Below are 12,942 nucleotides of genomic sequence, written 5' to 3'. Positions count from 1 at the left end.
GCTTCCACACATGCCCTCTGTGGGGGGCAGATGTTCTAAGAAGGTCACGGTGGGGTGGGGGGCGCCCCAGAGGCTGACAGCACTTCCCTGTCCACAGGGAACTCCCGGGCATAGGAGGTAGGGGTCTCACACCTGCAATGGAAAAATACAGGGCAGTATGCCCCATTGCACGCCTGTAGCGAACGAACCTCATTCCAGTTCTCTGTGAAGGCAGCTAAGTTCCCTACCTGCAGGGCCATTCCTGTTCATCTGTTCCATTGCTTAAAAAATGTGTATTTTAGTGTTTTTTTCTCTGGCCTTCTCACCATCCTTCATTGGGCCTCACCTGCTTTTGATCCTGGATAAGTATTTTTTTTTTCCTGGATAAGTATTTTAATGGTGTGGTAAGAAACAGAGTTGGTTCAGAACTTGGCCCTAAGTTCCAATTTCCTGGTTTTCAACATAGGAATCTCAGCAGTTAGCAGTTTGCGTTTGGGATGAGGGAGGGTCTCCAAGAAAAACCCAATATTTAAATGTATTTAAGTTGCCTTTTTTTTTTTTTAAGATTTTATTTATTTATTTGACAGAGCATAAGCAGAGGGAGAAGCGGGCTCCCCGCAGAGCAAGGATCCTGATGCGGGGCTTGATCCCAGGACCCTGAGATCATGACCCGAGCCGAAGGCAGACGCTTAACCGACCGAGCCACCCAGGCGCCCCTAAGTTGCCTTTCTTCAACACCGGGCACTCCTGACCAGGTCTCCATGTGTGGCCGTGTCCCTGGCTTCGAGGTTATCCATTCAGGCCTCCTGCTGTCCCCCCACTGGGTTGGGGAAGAAAAATGCAGCGTAGCCACTTGAATAGATGTGTTCTCGCTCCTAGCAAAAGTTAGGGAATGGCGGTGAGCAGGTGCAGGCTGGTGAGCGCCTCCGTCCACTGGCGCGCCCGGAGCTTTGCCAGCAGAGAGGGAACTCTGGGTCTGAGGAGAGGGGTTTGGAGGCGCAGGACTGTAGGATCTCCTCCGGGCCCTGGCACTCTGATAGCAGACTGTCTCCATAGCTCTTTCAGGGCTGTCCCTGTTGATACGCTATAGGCAAGGATGATTTTAGGGCTATCCAGATGCCTCGCCTGCTCCCCAGGTTGGTGGCTGGCTTAGCAGCTCTGACAGCCATGGCTGTCTTGCCTTGTTTGCACAAACACCTACGGCAGAATAGTAGGGTCACTGGGGAAGCCCTTCCTCTGACAGCCGCTCTTTGACCCCACTAACTTTGAGAATCCTCACGGTGCACAGCATGGGTATCCTGAGTTCTGTTGCCTGCCCTGCTCACCCCCTTTGCCACCCAACAGTCCTGCTGGATGTGCCTATCCTTTTATAGGGCTGGGAGGCAGTGCTCTTGCCATCCTGTATCCCGAAGATGAGGCTGTGACGTCGTCTGGGCAAGCTTTATGGGGAGGACCAACGGGCTCTTCCTGCCGTGGGCAGGGTATTGGGAAGGCTGCCTACTCCACAGCTCCTCTGACCACTATCCTAGAACCTTCTCCCCACTCTACCTCCAAGGCACTGACCTCAAGACTGAAGTCTTTCCCGCTTACCCTCCATAACATCACCCACTATTGGGCTATTGAAAGCATTAATACTTGGAGATAAGGTGCTAGCCTATAGGGATTCCTTATCTCAGCCCCATTTCTTTTGTGAAGCCGGGGGAAGGCAAACATCCTTCTCATCCCACCTTCTGGAGCCTGAGCCAGGTGTCCCCCAGGGCAGGGGAGCATGTGAGCCATCCTGGGGCTAGAAGCCGGTTCTCCCACATTCCAGGGTGAGTGACTGGGTGGAGGGTGTGTCCGCCTCAGGCTCCTTGGGGGAGGCCCCCTGAAGGGCTGGGGAAAATCCTACCGCCAGAGCCCCAGGCTCTCCTGCCACCCCAGTGGAGGGGGCCCTGGACCCTAAGCCCCTCTCCTAGGGCGCAGCAGTTTCAGGGACAAAGAGAAGATTCCGGGAGGTGGCCGCCTTAGTCATCTGGCTCTAGAGAGAAGGGGGCAGCTCTGGGGGGGGGGGTCACCATGTGAGGAGCCATTTCACTCACCGAGGCTAAGCTTGGCCACGAACCATGCAGGGTTGTGGCATTAACAAAGGAGGTAGGGAAAGAGACACTCAAATCCTACATCTTCGATGCATAAAAAACTAGATCTGGAAGAGATCTTAGGGATTATTAAGTCCAAACAACCTTATTTTTACCAATGGGACAAGCAGAATCACGTAGCTGGGGAGTCACCTGGGTCTCCTGCCTCCTCCCCCAACCTCTGCTGCCCGTGCTCAGGGTCTCCAGTGGGCTCTGCGTTCATAGACGGGACCACAGACACAAAGGACTCACTGTGCCCGTGGGGAGGGCGAGGGGCTGCCCGAGCCTCTGAGCCACTGAGCCGGATGACCCTGAAGCCAGGTCGAGCCTGCTATGGGGAAAGAGCACCAGCCCCACCACTTTAACCAGCTCCGTGTGGCCTGGGCAAGACACAAAACCCCTCTGAGCTAGGATGCTCTCAGCTTTAAAATTGGAGACAATCCTACATTCCTTAGCATTTGTGTGAGTTTTAAGTGGAGACTACGTTACAAGTGCCGGGTAAATGGTAAATACTGAGCGTTCCATTTTCTTCGTGGAATGCTAGGACCCAGGGAGGCAGGCTTCTGGCCACTAGAGGGTAGCAGACAGGTACGGGTCAACTGGGCCGAGGGCGGGGAGACTAGAAAGGAGACCTGACGGCGCGGGATAAACACGGCCACGCGGATTCCAGCACCTGCAGGGTCCGAGGGCTCCGGCTGGGGCTGAGGGAGAGCCAGGCTTCGCCAGAAGTGACAGCAGCTTGCAGGGGGTCCGGGTGGGCAAAGCGTGTCAAGACTTTACCACCGAAGTAGATGCCAGCGAGCAGACTACTGGGGACCCTAGGAACGCTGGGGCCCTGAGGCTAGGCTGGACGAGCCCATGAATATTGCCTAGTGTCTGGAGAGCCTTCCAGCAGGAATCCTGGGCGTTGTCGGAAAATGCCCTCGACCCCACCATCTGCTCTCCCTACGAGGCCTCCTTGCCCTCAGATCTCTACCCGTTTGGGGACTAGCAGTTCTCCTCCCCAGTTCTACCCTGTTCTCTTCCCCCTGCCAGCCCATCCCAGGCCTGGCCCCCCTGAGGAATTTTCTGCGCCAGTGGGTGGCGGAAAGTACAGATGCCCACCCCAGCGACTCTCCTGCCACCCGCCCAGGCCAGTGCCCTGTGCCCAACCCCAGAGGGTGCGGGATGACAGACTCTGACAATCATTAAACCAGCCGGGCCTGATTTCCCAGCACCGCCTGCCAGGATCCGGGCCAAGTGGCACAAAATATGCAAATCACCTGGGGCCAGAAGCCCAGTCTAAAGGCCAGGAAATCCCCTCCGTCCAATGAGCCACCAGCTCAGGTTACCGCCGGGTGCACTATAAAGCCCTGGGCTCGGGGAGGAGCTCCCAAACGCCTCTATTTAGGGAGGGTGGGGGAGCGCGGGCCAGACGCCTCAGAGCTACCTGGCGCAGCTTTTGGCCTCCTGGATTTCTTGCCTGCCTACTGTCCCTTAATCCTGCCTGCCTGCCACACCCACACTCCACCAGTCAGGTAGGACCCCCCCACCTGTCATATTGCCCAGCCTGGGCCCTGGGAAACGGAGAGGGGTCGAGGGGATGTGTAGTTTCTAAACCCACCCACTGCAGCTGCGCACTGTAGGGCCCCTGAGCAGGAGTGTCGGGCAGTGGGAGTGCCCTGAAGGTAGCAGAGGCACTGTCTCTGGGAGGGACACAGTGGCCCTAACTCTGCCAGTCCCACCCAAGGGCCCAGGGGGGCTGAGGAGGGGGCCCATAGGAGACCTGGTGCCCGCAGCAGGCTCTGAGGTCTTGGAGCCCTCCATGAAGGGAGGGCGTCCAAAGAGATAGTGACCTTCACCGCCCCCCCCCCTTGGGGCTCCTCCTGCCCCAGGCTTGGATGGAACAGAAGAGCCAGAGGATAAGGGGAGGACCCTGGCCCTCACCAGCCTTGGCCTCTCTCTCCCTAGGTAGCCTCATGGCTGCAACCTGTGAGATTAGCAACGTCTTTAGCAACTACTTCAGTACTATGTACAGCTCAGAAGAGCCCGCTCTGACTTCCGTCCCCCCTGCCGCCACCTTTGGGGCTGATGACCTGGTGCTGACCCTGAGTAACCCCCAGATGCCACTGGAGGGCACAGGTGGGTCTCAGCAGATGGGATGGGGTGTTTGGGGGAGGGAGAGACATCCCTCTAAGAGTCTGTTAGATAAATGGGGAAATCAGGCAGGGAGGAGGGTCCCCCCAGCAAATTCCAGCACTAGGGGCTGGGGTGACTTGTAAGAGGCTGAGGTATTGGGGTTGAGGGGCAGCGACCGACTTAAGTGAGGTGCTGGGCGAAGGTGTTGTGAATGCCGCCCCCTGCCCCTCCTCCTGGGAGGGTCTCTGAGACGTGGGGGTGGAGGGGTGGGGGGGGATGCACACAGAAGCCCAAATGGGCGCCAGAAATGGGCGGTGAGGGTCCGGGTGGCTCAAGCTGACCTGACGCTGTGCCCTGTCCCTTGTAGAGAAGGCCAGCTGGTCGGGGAAGCAGCCCCAGTTCTGGTCAAAGGCCCAGGTTCTGGACTGGATCAGCTACCAAGTGGAGAAGAACAAATACGACGCGAGTTCCATCGACTTCTCGCGGTGTGACATGGACGGGGCCACGCTCTGCAACTGTGCCCCCGAGGAGCTGCGCCTAGTCTTCGGGCCTCTGGGGGACCAACTCTATTCCCAGCTGTGGGACCTCAGTGAGTCCGGGCCGCTGGTGCCCCCGGGAGCCCAGGGCTGGAGGGGGAGGCCTCCCTCTCAGCTGGGGAGGCTGGCCTAGGGACCGGCCCACGCCCCGAGCTGAGGCCAGCAGGGCTGCGGGAAGGACCTGCAGCCCCAGGCCAGTGGACACAGACCGCGAAGGAAGCCCTGAGGGGAGGGGGGAGTGCGATGCCTGCCTGGGCGCTGACCCCACCTCCCTTCCCAATCAGCTTCCAGCTTTCCTGACGAACTCAGCTGGATCATTGAGCTGCTGGAGAAGGACAGCATGGCCTTCCAGGAGACCCTGGGCCCCTTTGGTGAGAATTCATTTTCTCGATCGTCCCCTAGCTTGTCCTGTCCCGTCCCAGCCTCTACCCAGAGCGCTAGAGCTGACCCTCGGTTGCCAGACTTCTGTCTCCCCCAGCTAGAAAAACAGCAGCTCATTGGACCTCTGGGTGGCCTAGTGTCCCTGCCTGTTCCTCTGAACCCTGTCTGAACCCTAACTCCTCTTCCCAGACCAGGGAAGCCCCTTCAGCCAAGAGATGCTGGAGGAGTGCCGGCAGGCCGGCCCCTACTTCCCTGGCAGCTACGGCCCAGGAGCCCCCTCCCCCGGCAGCTCTGATGTCTCCACCGCAGGTGAGCACCCTCGTCCAGGCCACAGCCTCCCTTTCCCCGAAACATCCCGCAGCCCTTGGTTACTGCACTAGAGCCCAGGCTTCCTGCGAGGAACAGGAGCGGGCTGGGCAGCGACCCCCCAGAAGGTATGGACTCACTCTGCCCCCCTCCCCCCCCAGGGACTGGTACTTCCCAGAGTCCCCACTCCTCAGACTCTGGTGCAAGTGACGTGGACCTGGATCCCAGTGACAGCAAGCTGTTCTCTAGGGGTGAGTGGGGGACTCAGTGGGCAGTGCCCATGGGGCTGATCCTTCCCCTCATCCTTGCTCGCCTGTAGGGTTTCCCTCCGGTACAGGAGCTGCCCCCTCAAGCCCCCCATTCCTTTCCCTCCTGACCTTGCACCTCCTCTGTCTTAGACGGCTTTCCTGACTATAAGAAGGGGGATCCTAAGCATGGGAAGCGGAAACGGGGTCGGCCTCGAAAGCTGAGCAAAGAGTCTCGGGAGTGTCTGGAGGGCAAGAAGAGCAAGCATGGTGAGCTCCCGGGGTCTCCCCCCTTTGCTCTGAGGCCTGGGGGGTGGGGCGGACGGCAGGTTCGCTGTGGCACCACTGGGGCTTCTTTCTCCTGTGGTCGCCGGCTGTCCACACCGCTCCTCCCTCCCGCCATCACGGCTGTGCACGGGCCTCGAGGCTGTGTGACACTGGTCACCACCTCCTTGCAGAGCCTCGGTCAGTGGTCCTGGAGAGGGGGGGAAACTGAGGCCCCTGGAAGAAGGCCCGTGGGACTAGAGCCCAGGTTCCCAGCCCACCCACTCCAGTTCTCTCGGCACTTACTCTGTCCTGCCTGCTGGGACGCCCTCGGCGGTGTGAGGGGGCAGCTGGTGGGTGCTGGGAGGGCCCGCGGGGCCACAGGGGGCTCAGGCAGAGGACCATGCCCTGCTGCAGGCCTCAGGCCCTGGTGTTGGTTGCTTTCCCGGTGGCGCCCACCGAACCATGGGCCCCTTCAGGCGGTAGTGCGTCTCGATCACTCTCAAATCCCAGCCAGACAGAGGATCAATATTTGAGTGCATAAGACATCTGTGCTGCATGAGAGGCAGTCCCCGTGTGGTGGGGGAGGCGGGTGGGAGGGAGCAGCCCTGACATGGCGCGGCCATCCGTGGGCGGTGTGCCGGGCCGGGCGGGGCCCGCTGGCCTCGGAAGAGAGGGGCTACCCTGGCCTCTGACCGAAGCCTCTGGCCCTGCAGCCCCCAGAGGTACCCACCTGTGGGAGTTTATCCGGGACATCCTCATCCACCCGGAACTCAATGAAGGCCTCATGAAGTGGGAGAACCGGCAAGAGGGTGTCTTCAAGTTCCTGCGGTCAGAGGCTGTGGCCCAGCTTTGGGGCCAAAAGAAGAAGAACAGCAGCATGACCTACGAGAAGCTGAGCAGAGCCATGAGGTGAGCAGGTGCCCGGGGTCCTGCGGGTGCTGCCGGGGACAGCGTGTCCCCGCTCCCACGGCTCTCTCTGACCACCACCCTCCTGACAGGTTTGAGTCCTGTAGAGTGAGGATAATAGTGTCTGCGCACTTCGCGGATTAAAGGATGACGTGGAGAAAGCAGTAGGTCGGCATAGCAAACACAGCAAACTCTCTGGCAACATGTCTTTGCATTATCTGCAAGGCTTGTCCTGAGAAAAGTTCTTAGTGGTGAAAAGAGCTTGAGCCAAGGCCTCCACCAAGACCTGGCTCTCCCCCTGTTGAATCAATTAGATTGCTTGTCTGGACCTCAGTCTCCCCCTGAACGATCACTAAGGTCCCTTCCAGCCCTAAAATCACGTGGTTTCATGATAAGCCCCAGGACAGAGGCATGGGTAGTACCAGGGACTGTGGACACCATTCTAGGCCGGAGTGCCATTATGGGGAATGGCAGACACAGATCTTCCCTGCCGGAGGGGAGAAGAAAGCTGCAGGAAGCGGGTCAGGCTCAGGCTGGAACCCAGTGGGCCAGGCCCCGCGAGGATATCGGGGCCGGGGGGGGCATCAGCAGTCCGGGCTGCTCCCTACCTGCGCCCATCTGACCACCCTTGTCCGCACCCAGGTACTACTACAAACGGGAGATACTGGAGCGGGTGGACGGCCGGCGGCTGGTCTACAAGTTCGGCAAAAACTCCAGCGGCTGGAAGGAGGAAGAGGTTGCCGGGAGTCGGAACTGAGGGTCCGAACGGGACCCAGGACCAAACGCACAGACTTGAGGCCTGCAGCCCCCTCCTGGGAGGACCGCCAGGCCCCCCCACCATTCAGGCAGGCTGGGGCCGTGCCATGGAGAGAAGCTGAGGTTCGGGTTCCTTGTTCAGCCGCCATCCTGGGATGTGGGGCTTGTGGCCTCTCCTCTCTGCCCTCCTCCTGGAATTACGAGCCCTGGGGTTTGAGGTGACCGGTCGGCTGACCACAGCTGCCAGCATCGTTCCTCTTACCTGATGCCTCCTAGACCCAACCCAGACAGCAGCTACAGACGATGCCTTCCGCCTCAACATGCCTGGGCTGAGCCAAGGAGGCCAGGGGGAGCAGCAGCAGGGGTGCTGCGAGAGAGGGGGCAGGACGGGGTCCTCCTGCCCCCTGCTTTCCGGACCGGCTTCCATCTCAGTGCATGGACTCCGCAGGCAGGGGTCAGAGCACTCCGTAATTTATGTGCTATAAATACGTCAGATGTACATAGAGATCTATTTTTTCTAAGACATTCCCCTCCCCGCTCCTCTCCCACCGTGTGTTCGTGGTCAGACTGACCGTTCTAGGCCCTCGGCTGGGCCAGTGAGGGGCGGGGAGATGCCAGGACCCTCAGACTGGGGCTCCTGGCTCCTTTCTCCCGTGAATGGAAGCAGAGACCTCCAATAAAGTGTCTTCTGCGCTTTTTCTAACCTTTGTCTTAGCTACCTGCATACTGAAATTTGGGCCTCTGGAGTGCATGAGGCCCTGGGGTTGGAGGAGGGGCCGGGGCAGGAGGTCTACCCGGCTGGGGGTGAAGGCAGAGGCAGGCCTGCAGGGTAGGGACAGGTGTCCTAGAGCAGGAGGGCTCCGTTTACAGACAAGCTGCCCCCGGGGGGGGGGGGGAGGGGGGCTGGAGGGCAAGCAAAGGAAACAAGGTGAGACTGAAAGCTTCCCAGCCTCCGTGCAAGCAAGGGCATGAGCTCGGCCAGCCAGACACTGGGCCAGCCCGGCTGCCGCCACACATTCGTGCGGTGACCTTGGCCAAGTCAGCCCTCTGGGCCTGCTTCCTTGCTGAAAGGCTGGGGTTTGGATTCGACACTCTGTAAGAAGTCTAGAATTACGTATCGAGCCTTATGGGATAGATGCTTCAGATTCCAACCATGCTGGCCCCAAACAGAGAAAACAAAATGGAGAGGAGTACTTGATAAGAAAGAAGGGGGGAAGGAATAAACATTTGCCAGCCTCGTGTACGCCAGGCACTGTGCCAGACAGCCCCTCAGCCCACCTGATCCTCTCCCAAAAAGAGAGAGATTTATCCCTCCCATTTTACAGATGCAGAAAGTGAGGTTCAATAGGGCCAGCAACTCAGTCAAGGCCCCTAGGGCAGCACCTTGGTGCTCAGTAGCTTTTACCCTGGGGGTGTCCCCAGGGTTAGGGCTCTTCTGACTTAATCCTCAGTACATTCCAGAACTATTGCTCTGTCTCCACAGTGATACTGCAGCCAGGTTCTAAGGGAGGATTTTACTACGTATGGTTCCTCATGAAGAATATCTTCCAGTGGAAAGCTCCTTAAGTTTGAGGCTTCACATTCCAGAGAGCACATTAAAAAGGCATTTTATAAGTTTAAAATGCTGTTTAGTTGTCTTGGAAATACCAGATTATTCACTGAAGGCTGTGGGTAAGGAAGGGAGCTTAGAAAACCAGACGCGTGGAAGTGGGCCTTGCTCTGGAGAAATAAGGAATAATAGAAAGGAAAGTCGGGAAGTTGGTTGGAGAGGCTAGGGCGGTCATGAAAGAAGCTAGAATCTTCTGGAGCCATTTTGGACAAAGTATTCCTATGACTGCACAAGCAGGTTAGTCGAAGTGTGTAAGGGGAAGGGTTAGCCTCAAACAGCCCTGGTCTCTGTGCCGGTCAGGCTACCTCTTGGCTGCGGAGCCTTCAGCCACTTAGCTTAAGAATGACCTCATTTTTTAGAAATGAAGAGGTGCTAGGCACCACTAATTTTTCCTTCTTTTTTTTTTTTAAGATTTTATTTATTTATTTGACAGAGCGAGAGAGCACAAGCAGAGGGAACAGTAGAGGGAGAGAGAGAAGCAGGCCTCCCGCCAAGCAGGGAGCCCGATGGGGGGGCTCGATCCCAGGACCCTGAGATCATGACCTGAGCTGAAGGCAGATGCTTAACCATCTGAGCCACCCAGGCGCCCCAGCACCACTAATTTTTCGGCCCGTGTTATCTTGGGGTGGTCTTCATACCCTAAAGAGGTGACCGTTGTTGCTGGAGTTGCCTAGCCAGGAGTGCAGGACGAACCTTAGGAACTCGGAGCACACTGCCCTGCTCCCCAGTGTCTTCAGTTCTAAAACGGAGCCACTGGCCTTGGGTGCCCACCCGAGGGTCTGAGTGGGGGAGGGGAGCTGGGACCCTGGGGCTGAGCCCCTTTGTCCTCTGCTGAAGGGCTGGGAGGCGGCTCTGGGCCCAGCACTACACTCTGACCTTTGTCCTGCCATTTTCCATTTATGAGGTGCTTTCCTCATCCCATTATCTCATTACATCCACACCATAGCCCTTTGAGGAGACTGGGCGTCCCCATGTCCCTGATGAGGCTAGTGGCTGGTCCAAGGTCACCCCCGCGGGGCCCGATCCGATGCGGGAGCCCGGGCGGCAGTACCCCCACGCTGCAGCTCTGGGAGGGGAGCCCGGGAGGGCGCCTGGGCAGCCCTGGCGCTGGGGAGGCAGGGAGGGCTCCTCTGGCCCTGGCCAGCGACATGTTTCTTACTCAAGTTGTCTTTCGCCCCAACACTGCTCTCCAGCCTCTTCCCCCTCAGGACGCTGCAGAGCCCCACGCAGAGCCCAAGGCTGGCCTTTCTCGGTCCCCTCCTCGCGTCTTCTCTGTCAGGTGTCGGCCACCCTTACCCCCAGCTCTCACCGGCTCTGGAGCCACTGAGCTGACCCCGCCCAGAGATGGGCCCTGCCTCCGCCCAGGGGTGTGCGGCTCCTTGGGTGGGGCTGGGCTGTTTAGGTTGTGCCCCCTGGCTGCTGGTCACCTCTTATCTGCTTCTGTGGAATCGGGTGGGTGTGCTGCGGGGCAGGTCGGAGGGAGGTCACCCCTCCCATGTTTGGGTGTGCCTGCGGGGTGGGCTTTGGCCCTGGGCCTCCCTGAGAGAGGGCCCAGGTTCTCCCCCGGCAACCCAACACCAGTTCTGGGGACGTCTAACTTTCCCTGCCCTCCTGGGTGAGGTGGGTAAAGTTGTAGTTTCGTGAAGGGTTTATTTCAGTCTGCTCTTTCACTCCAGTTCTCTCTCCCCTGCGGGCTGCGAGGGCCTCCGGGACCGCGGCTCACTCATCTCAGCACCTTGCACAGCACCTGGCACACAGAAGGTGCTCAATAAATATTTGTTAAACTGCCCGGTGACTCTCCCTGCCTCTCCCTGCCCCGGCCACCACCTCCCCCTCTGCACACACTGTCACAGACTCGCACACACACTCACAGATACCACACAGGTGCTCACACACACTCATACACACTTGCACACCCCCACCCCACACACATTCTCACACACTCCGCGGTCTTGCACAGCCACACCAATCCCATACGTGCGCGCACACACATCCCAGTCACACCCACAGCCACTGTCACGTCACACACTCCCTCCACACATCACACACACTCACACGTCACAGTCACACACACTCGCACATTATAGTCACACTCACACTCTGCCACACATATCACACACTCATACATTAGTCACACACACACGTCAGTCCACTCACACTCTGCCCATTCACACATCACAGTCACACGTTAGTCACACTCACTGGCACATGTCAATCACAATCTCCCACACACATCACACACACACTCACATTGACACATGTCAGTCACACTCACACACACAGCCTCAACCTCCCCCCAGTAGATTAAACCCCAGGCTCGCCCTGCCTGAGTCCTGTGGTTACACTGTTCATCTCTTCCCTCAGGTACAACTGAGGACCCCCCTCTTCTCTTTCCAGAGGGAGAGAGGGAGAAGGAGAGAGAGAGCTCGCAGGGGACGGGGAGAGAGAATCTTAAGCAGGCCCTACGCCCAGCGCCGAGCATAACTTGGGGCTCAATCTCATGACCTGAGCTGAAATCAAAAGTCGGATGTTTAACCGACTGAGCCACCCAGATGCCGCAACTGACCCCTTTTCTGATTCATTTCCTGCCATCCCTTCTGCCCTCTCCCCTCACCAGGTGGGCTCAGACCTTCCCTACAGTTAGGACCAGTTGCATAATTTGCAGGGCCCAGGGCAAAATGAAAACTTGGGCCCTTGTTGGGGCGCTGGGTGGCTCAGTCGGTGAAGCGTCTGCCTTCAGCTCCGGTCATGATCCTAGGGTTCTGGAGTGGAGCCCCGCGTGGGGCTCCTTGCTCAGCAGGGAGTCTGCTTGACCCTCCCTCTCCCCATGCGCGTGCGCGGGAGCTCTTTCTCTCTCATATAAATAAAATCTTAAAAAAAAAAAAAGAAATCAGAAGGTCTGGCAGAACTGAGCCAGCTCACGCACTGGACCACTAGATGCAGAAGCAAGATCATGGTGTCCCCTATATATTCTCAAGTTCACCCCTCTGGCCACCACAAAAAAAAATCTATGTAGCCCCAGAGGCAGGAAGTCTTCAACCCCTGGTTGAAAATATCTATGCCTAGCCCCCTACCTACTGCTCCCAGACTAGGAGCTCATTCTGTACCCTCTCTACTTGGCAAAATGATGGTTTGTTGAGGATATCAGTGAGTAAATGCATGATGGCGGGTGGGGGGGAGGTGTGGGGAGTAGTCATGCTCACAAGTATGGAAACCCAGGGCACCTGGGTAGCTCAGCCGGTTAAGCATCTGACTCTTGATTTCGGCTCAGGTCAAGATCTTAGAGTCGTGGGCTCCGCCCTCGTCATGGAGTCGGCTTGAGATTCTCTCTCTCCTTCTGCCGCTGCCCCTCCCCCCACCCTCTCATGCTCTCTGTCTCTCAAAATAAATAAAATCTTTAAAAACAAAAACTAGGGGCGCCTGGGTGGCTCAGATGGTTAAGTGTCTGCCTTCAGCTCAGGTCATGATCCTGGGGTCCTAGGATTGAGTCCCGCATCGGGCTCCCTGCTCCTTGGGAGCTTGCTTCTCCCTCTGCCTCTCTCCCCCTCCCCCATCTTTCATGAATAAATAAATAAAATCTTTAAAATAAATAAATAAATAAATAAAAATAAAAACAAAAACTAGTATAGAAACCCAACCAGTTCCTTCTACAATAAGGGCCTGGGATGGGGACCAGAGCCCTCTGATACTCACTAGGAAGTATCACACTTCCTCACCTCCAA

General features: G+C 57.8%; 1 protein-coding gene across 4 annotated transcripts; it reads left to right on the top strand.

Annotated features, from left to right (window-relative positions):
* Positions 1-33: 33 nt before the first annotated feature.
* ELF3 (E74 like ETS transcription factor 3) lies at positions 34-8,312 on the top strand. Of its 4 annotated transcripts, none has more exons than XM_028120144.2 (9): positions 34-734; positions 4,047-4,217; positions 4,582-4,803; positions 5,035-5,121; positions 5,321-5,440; positions 5,599-5,688; positions 5,836-5,952; positions 6,663-6,858; positions 7,498-8,312. In XM_028120144.2, the coding sequence occupies exons 2-9, from the start codon at positions 4,055-4,057 to the stop codon at positions 7,610-7,612; spliced, it is 1,110 nt and encodes a 369-aa protein (XP_027975945.1). In that variant the 5' UTR covers positions 34-734; positions 4,047-4,054; the 3' UTR covers positions 7,613-8,312. The 4 variants fall into 4 exon arrangements, with proteins under 4 accessions (XP_027975945.1, XP_027975944.1, XP_027975946.1 ...); XM_028120143.2 differs by having other exon boundaries at positions 34-767; XM_028120145.2 differs by lacking the exon at positions 34-734 and adding an exon at positions 776-1,793.
* Positions 8,313-12,942: the final 4,630 nt, after the last annotated feature.

This window comes from Eumetopias jubatus, unplaced genomic scaffold (assembly GCF_037043125.1).
Source record: "Eumetopias jubatus isolate StellerSeaLion01/CBP00866 unplaced genomic scaffold, mEumJub1_p1.0 scaffold_12, whole genome shotgun sequence".
Taxonomy (NCBI): Eukaryota; Metazoa; Chordata; class Mammalia; order Carnivora; family Otariidae; genus Eumetopias; species Eumetopias jubatus.
The sequence above is the reverse complement of the archived record's forward strand: the minus strand, read 5'-3'. Positions and strand labels throughout refer to the sequence as shown.

Excerpts from the sequence above, each read along its gene's own strand:
- ELF3 (XM_028120142.2), top strand. The coding sequence starts at position 3,977 with ATGGAACAGAAGAGCCAGAGGATAAGGGGAGGACCCTGGCCCTCACCA. Across the intron at positions 5,953-6,662 it reads GGGCAAGAAGAGCAAGCATG|CCCCCAGAGGTACCCACCTG; the intron begins GTGAGCTCCCGG and ends CTGGCCCTGCAG. Across the intron at positions 6,859-7,497 it reads AAGCTGAGCAGAGCCATGAG|GTACTACTACAAACGGGAGA; the intron begins GTGAGCAGGTGC and ends GTCCGCACCCAG.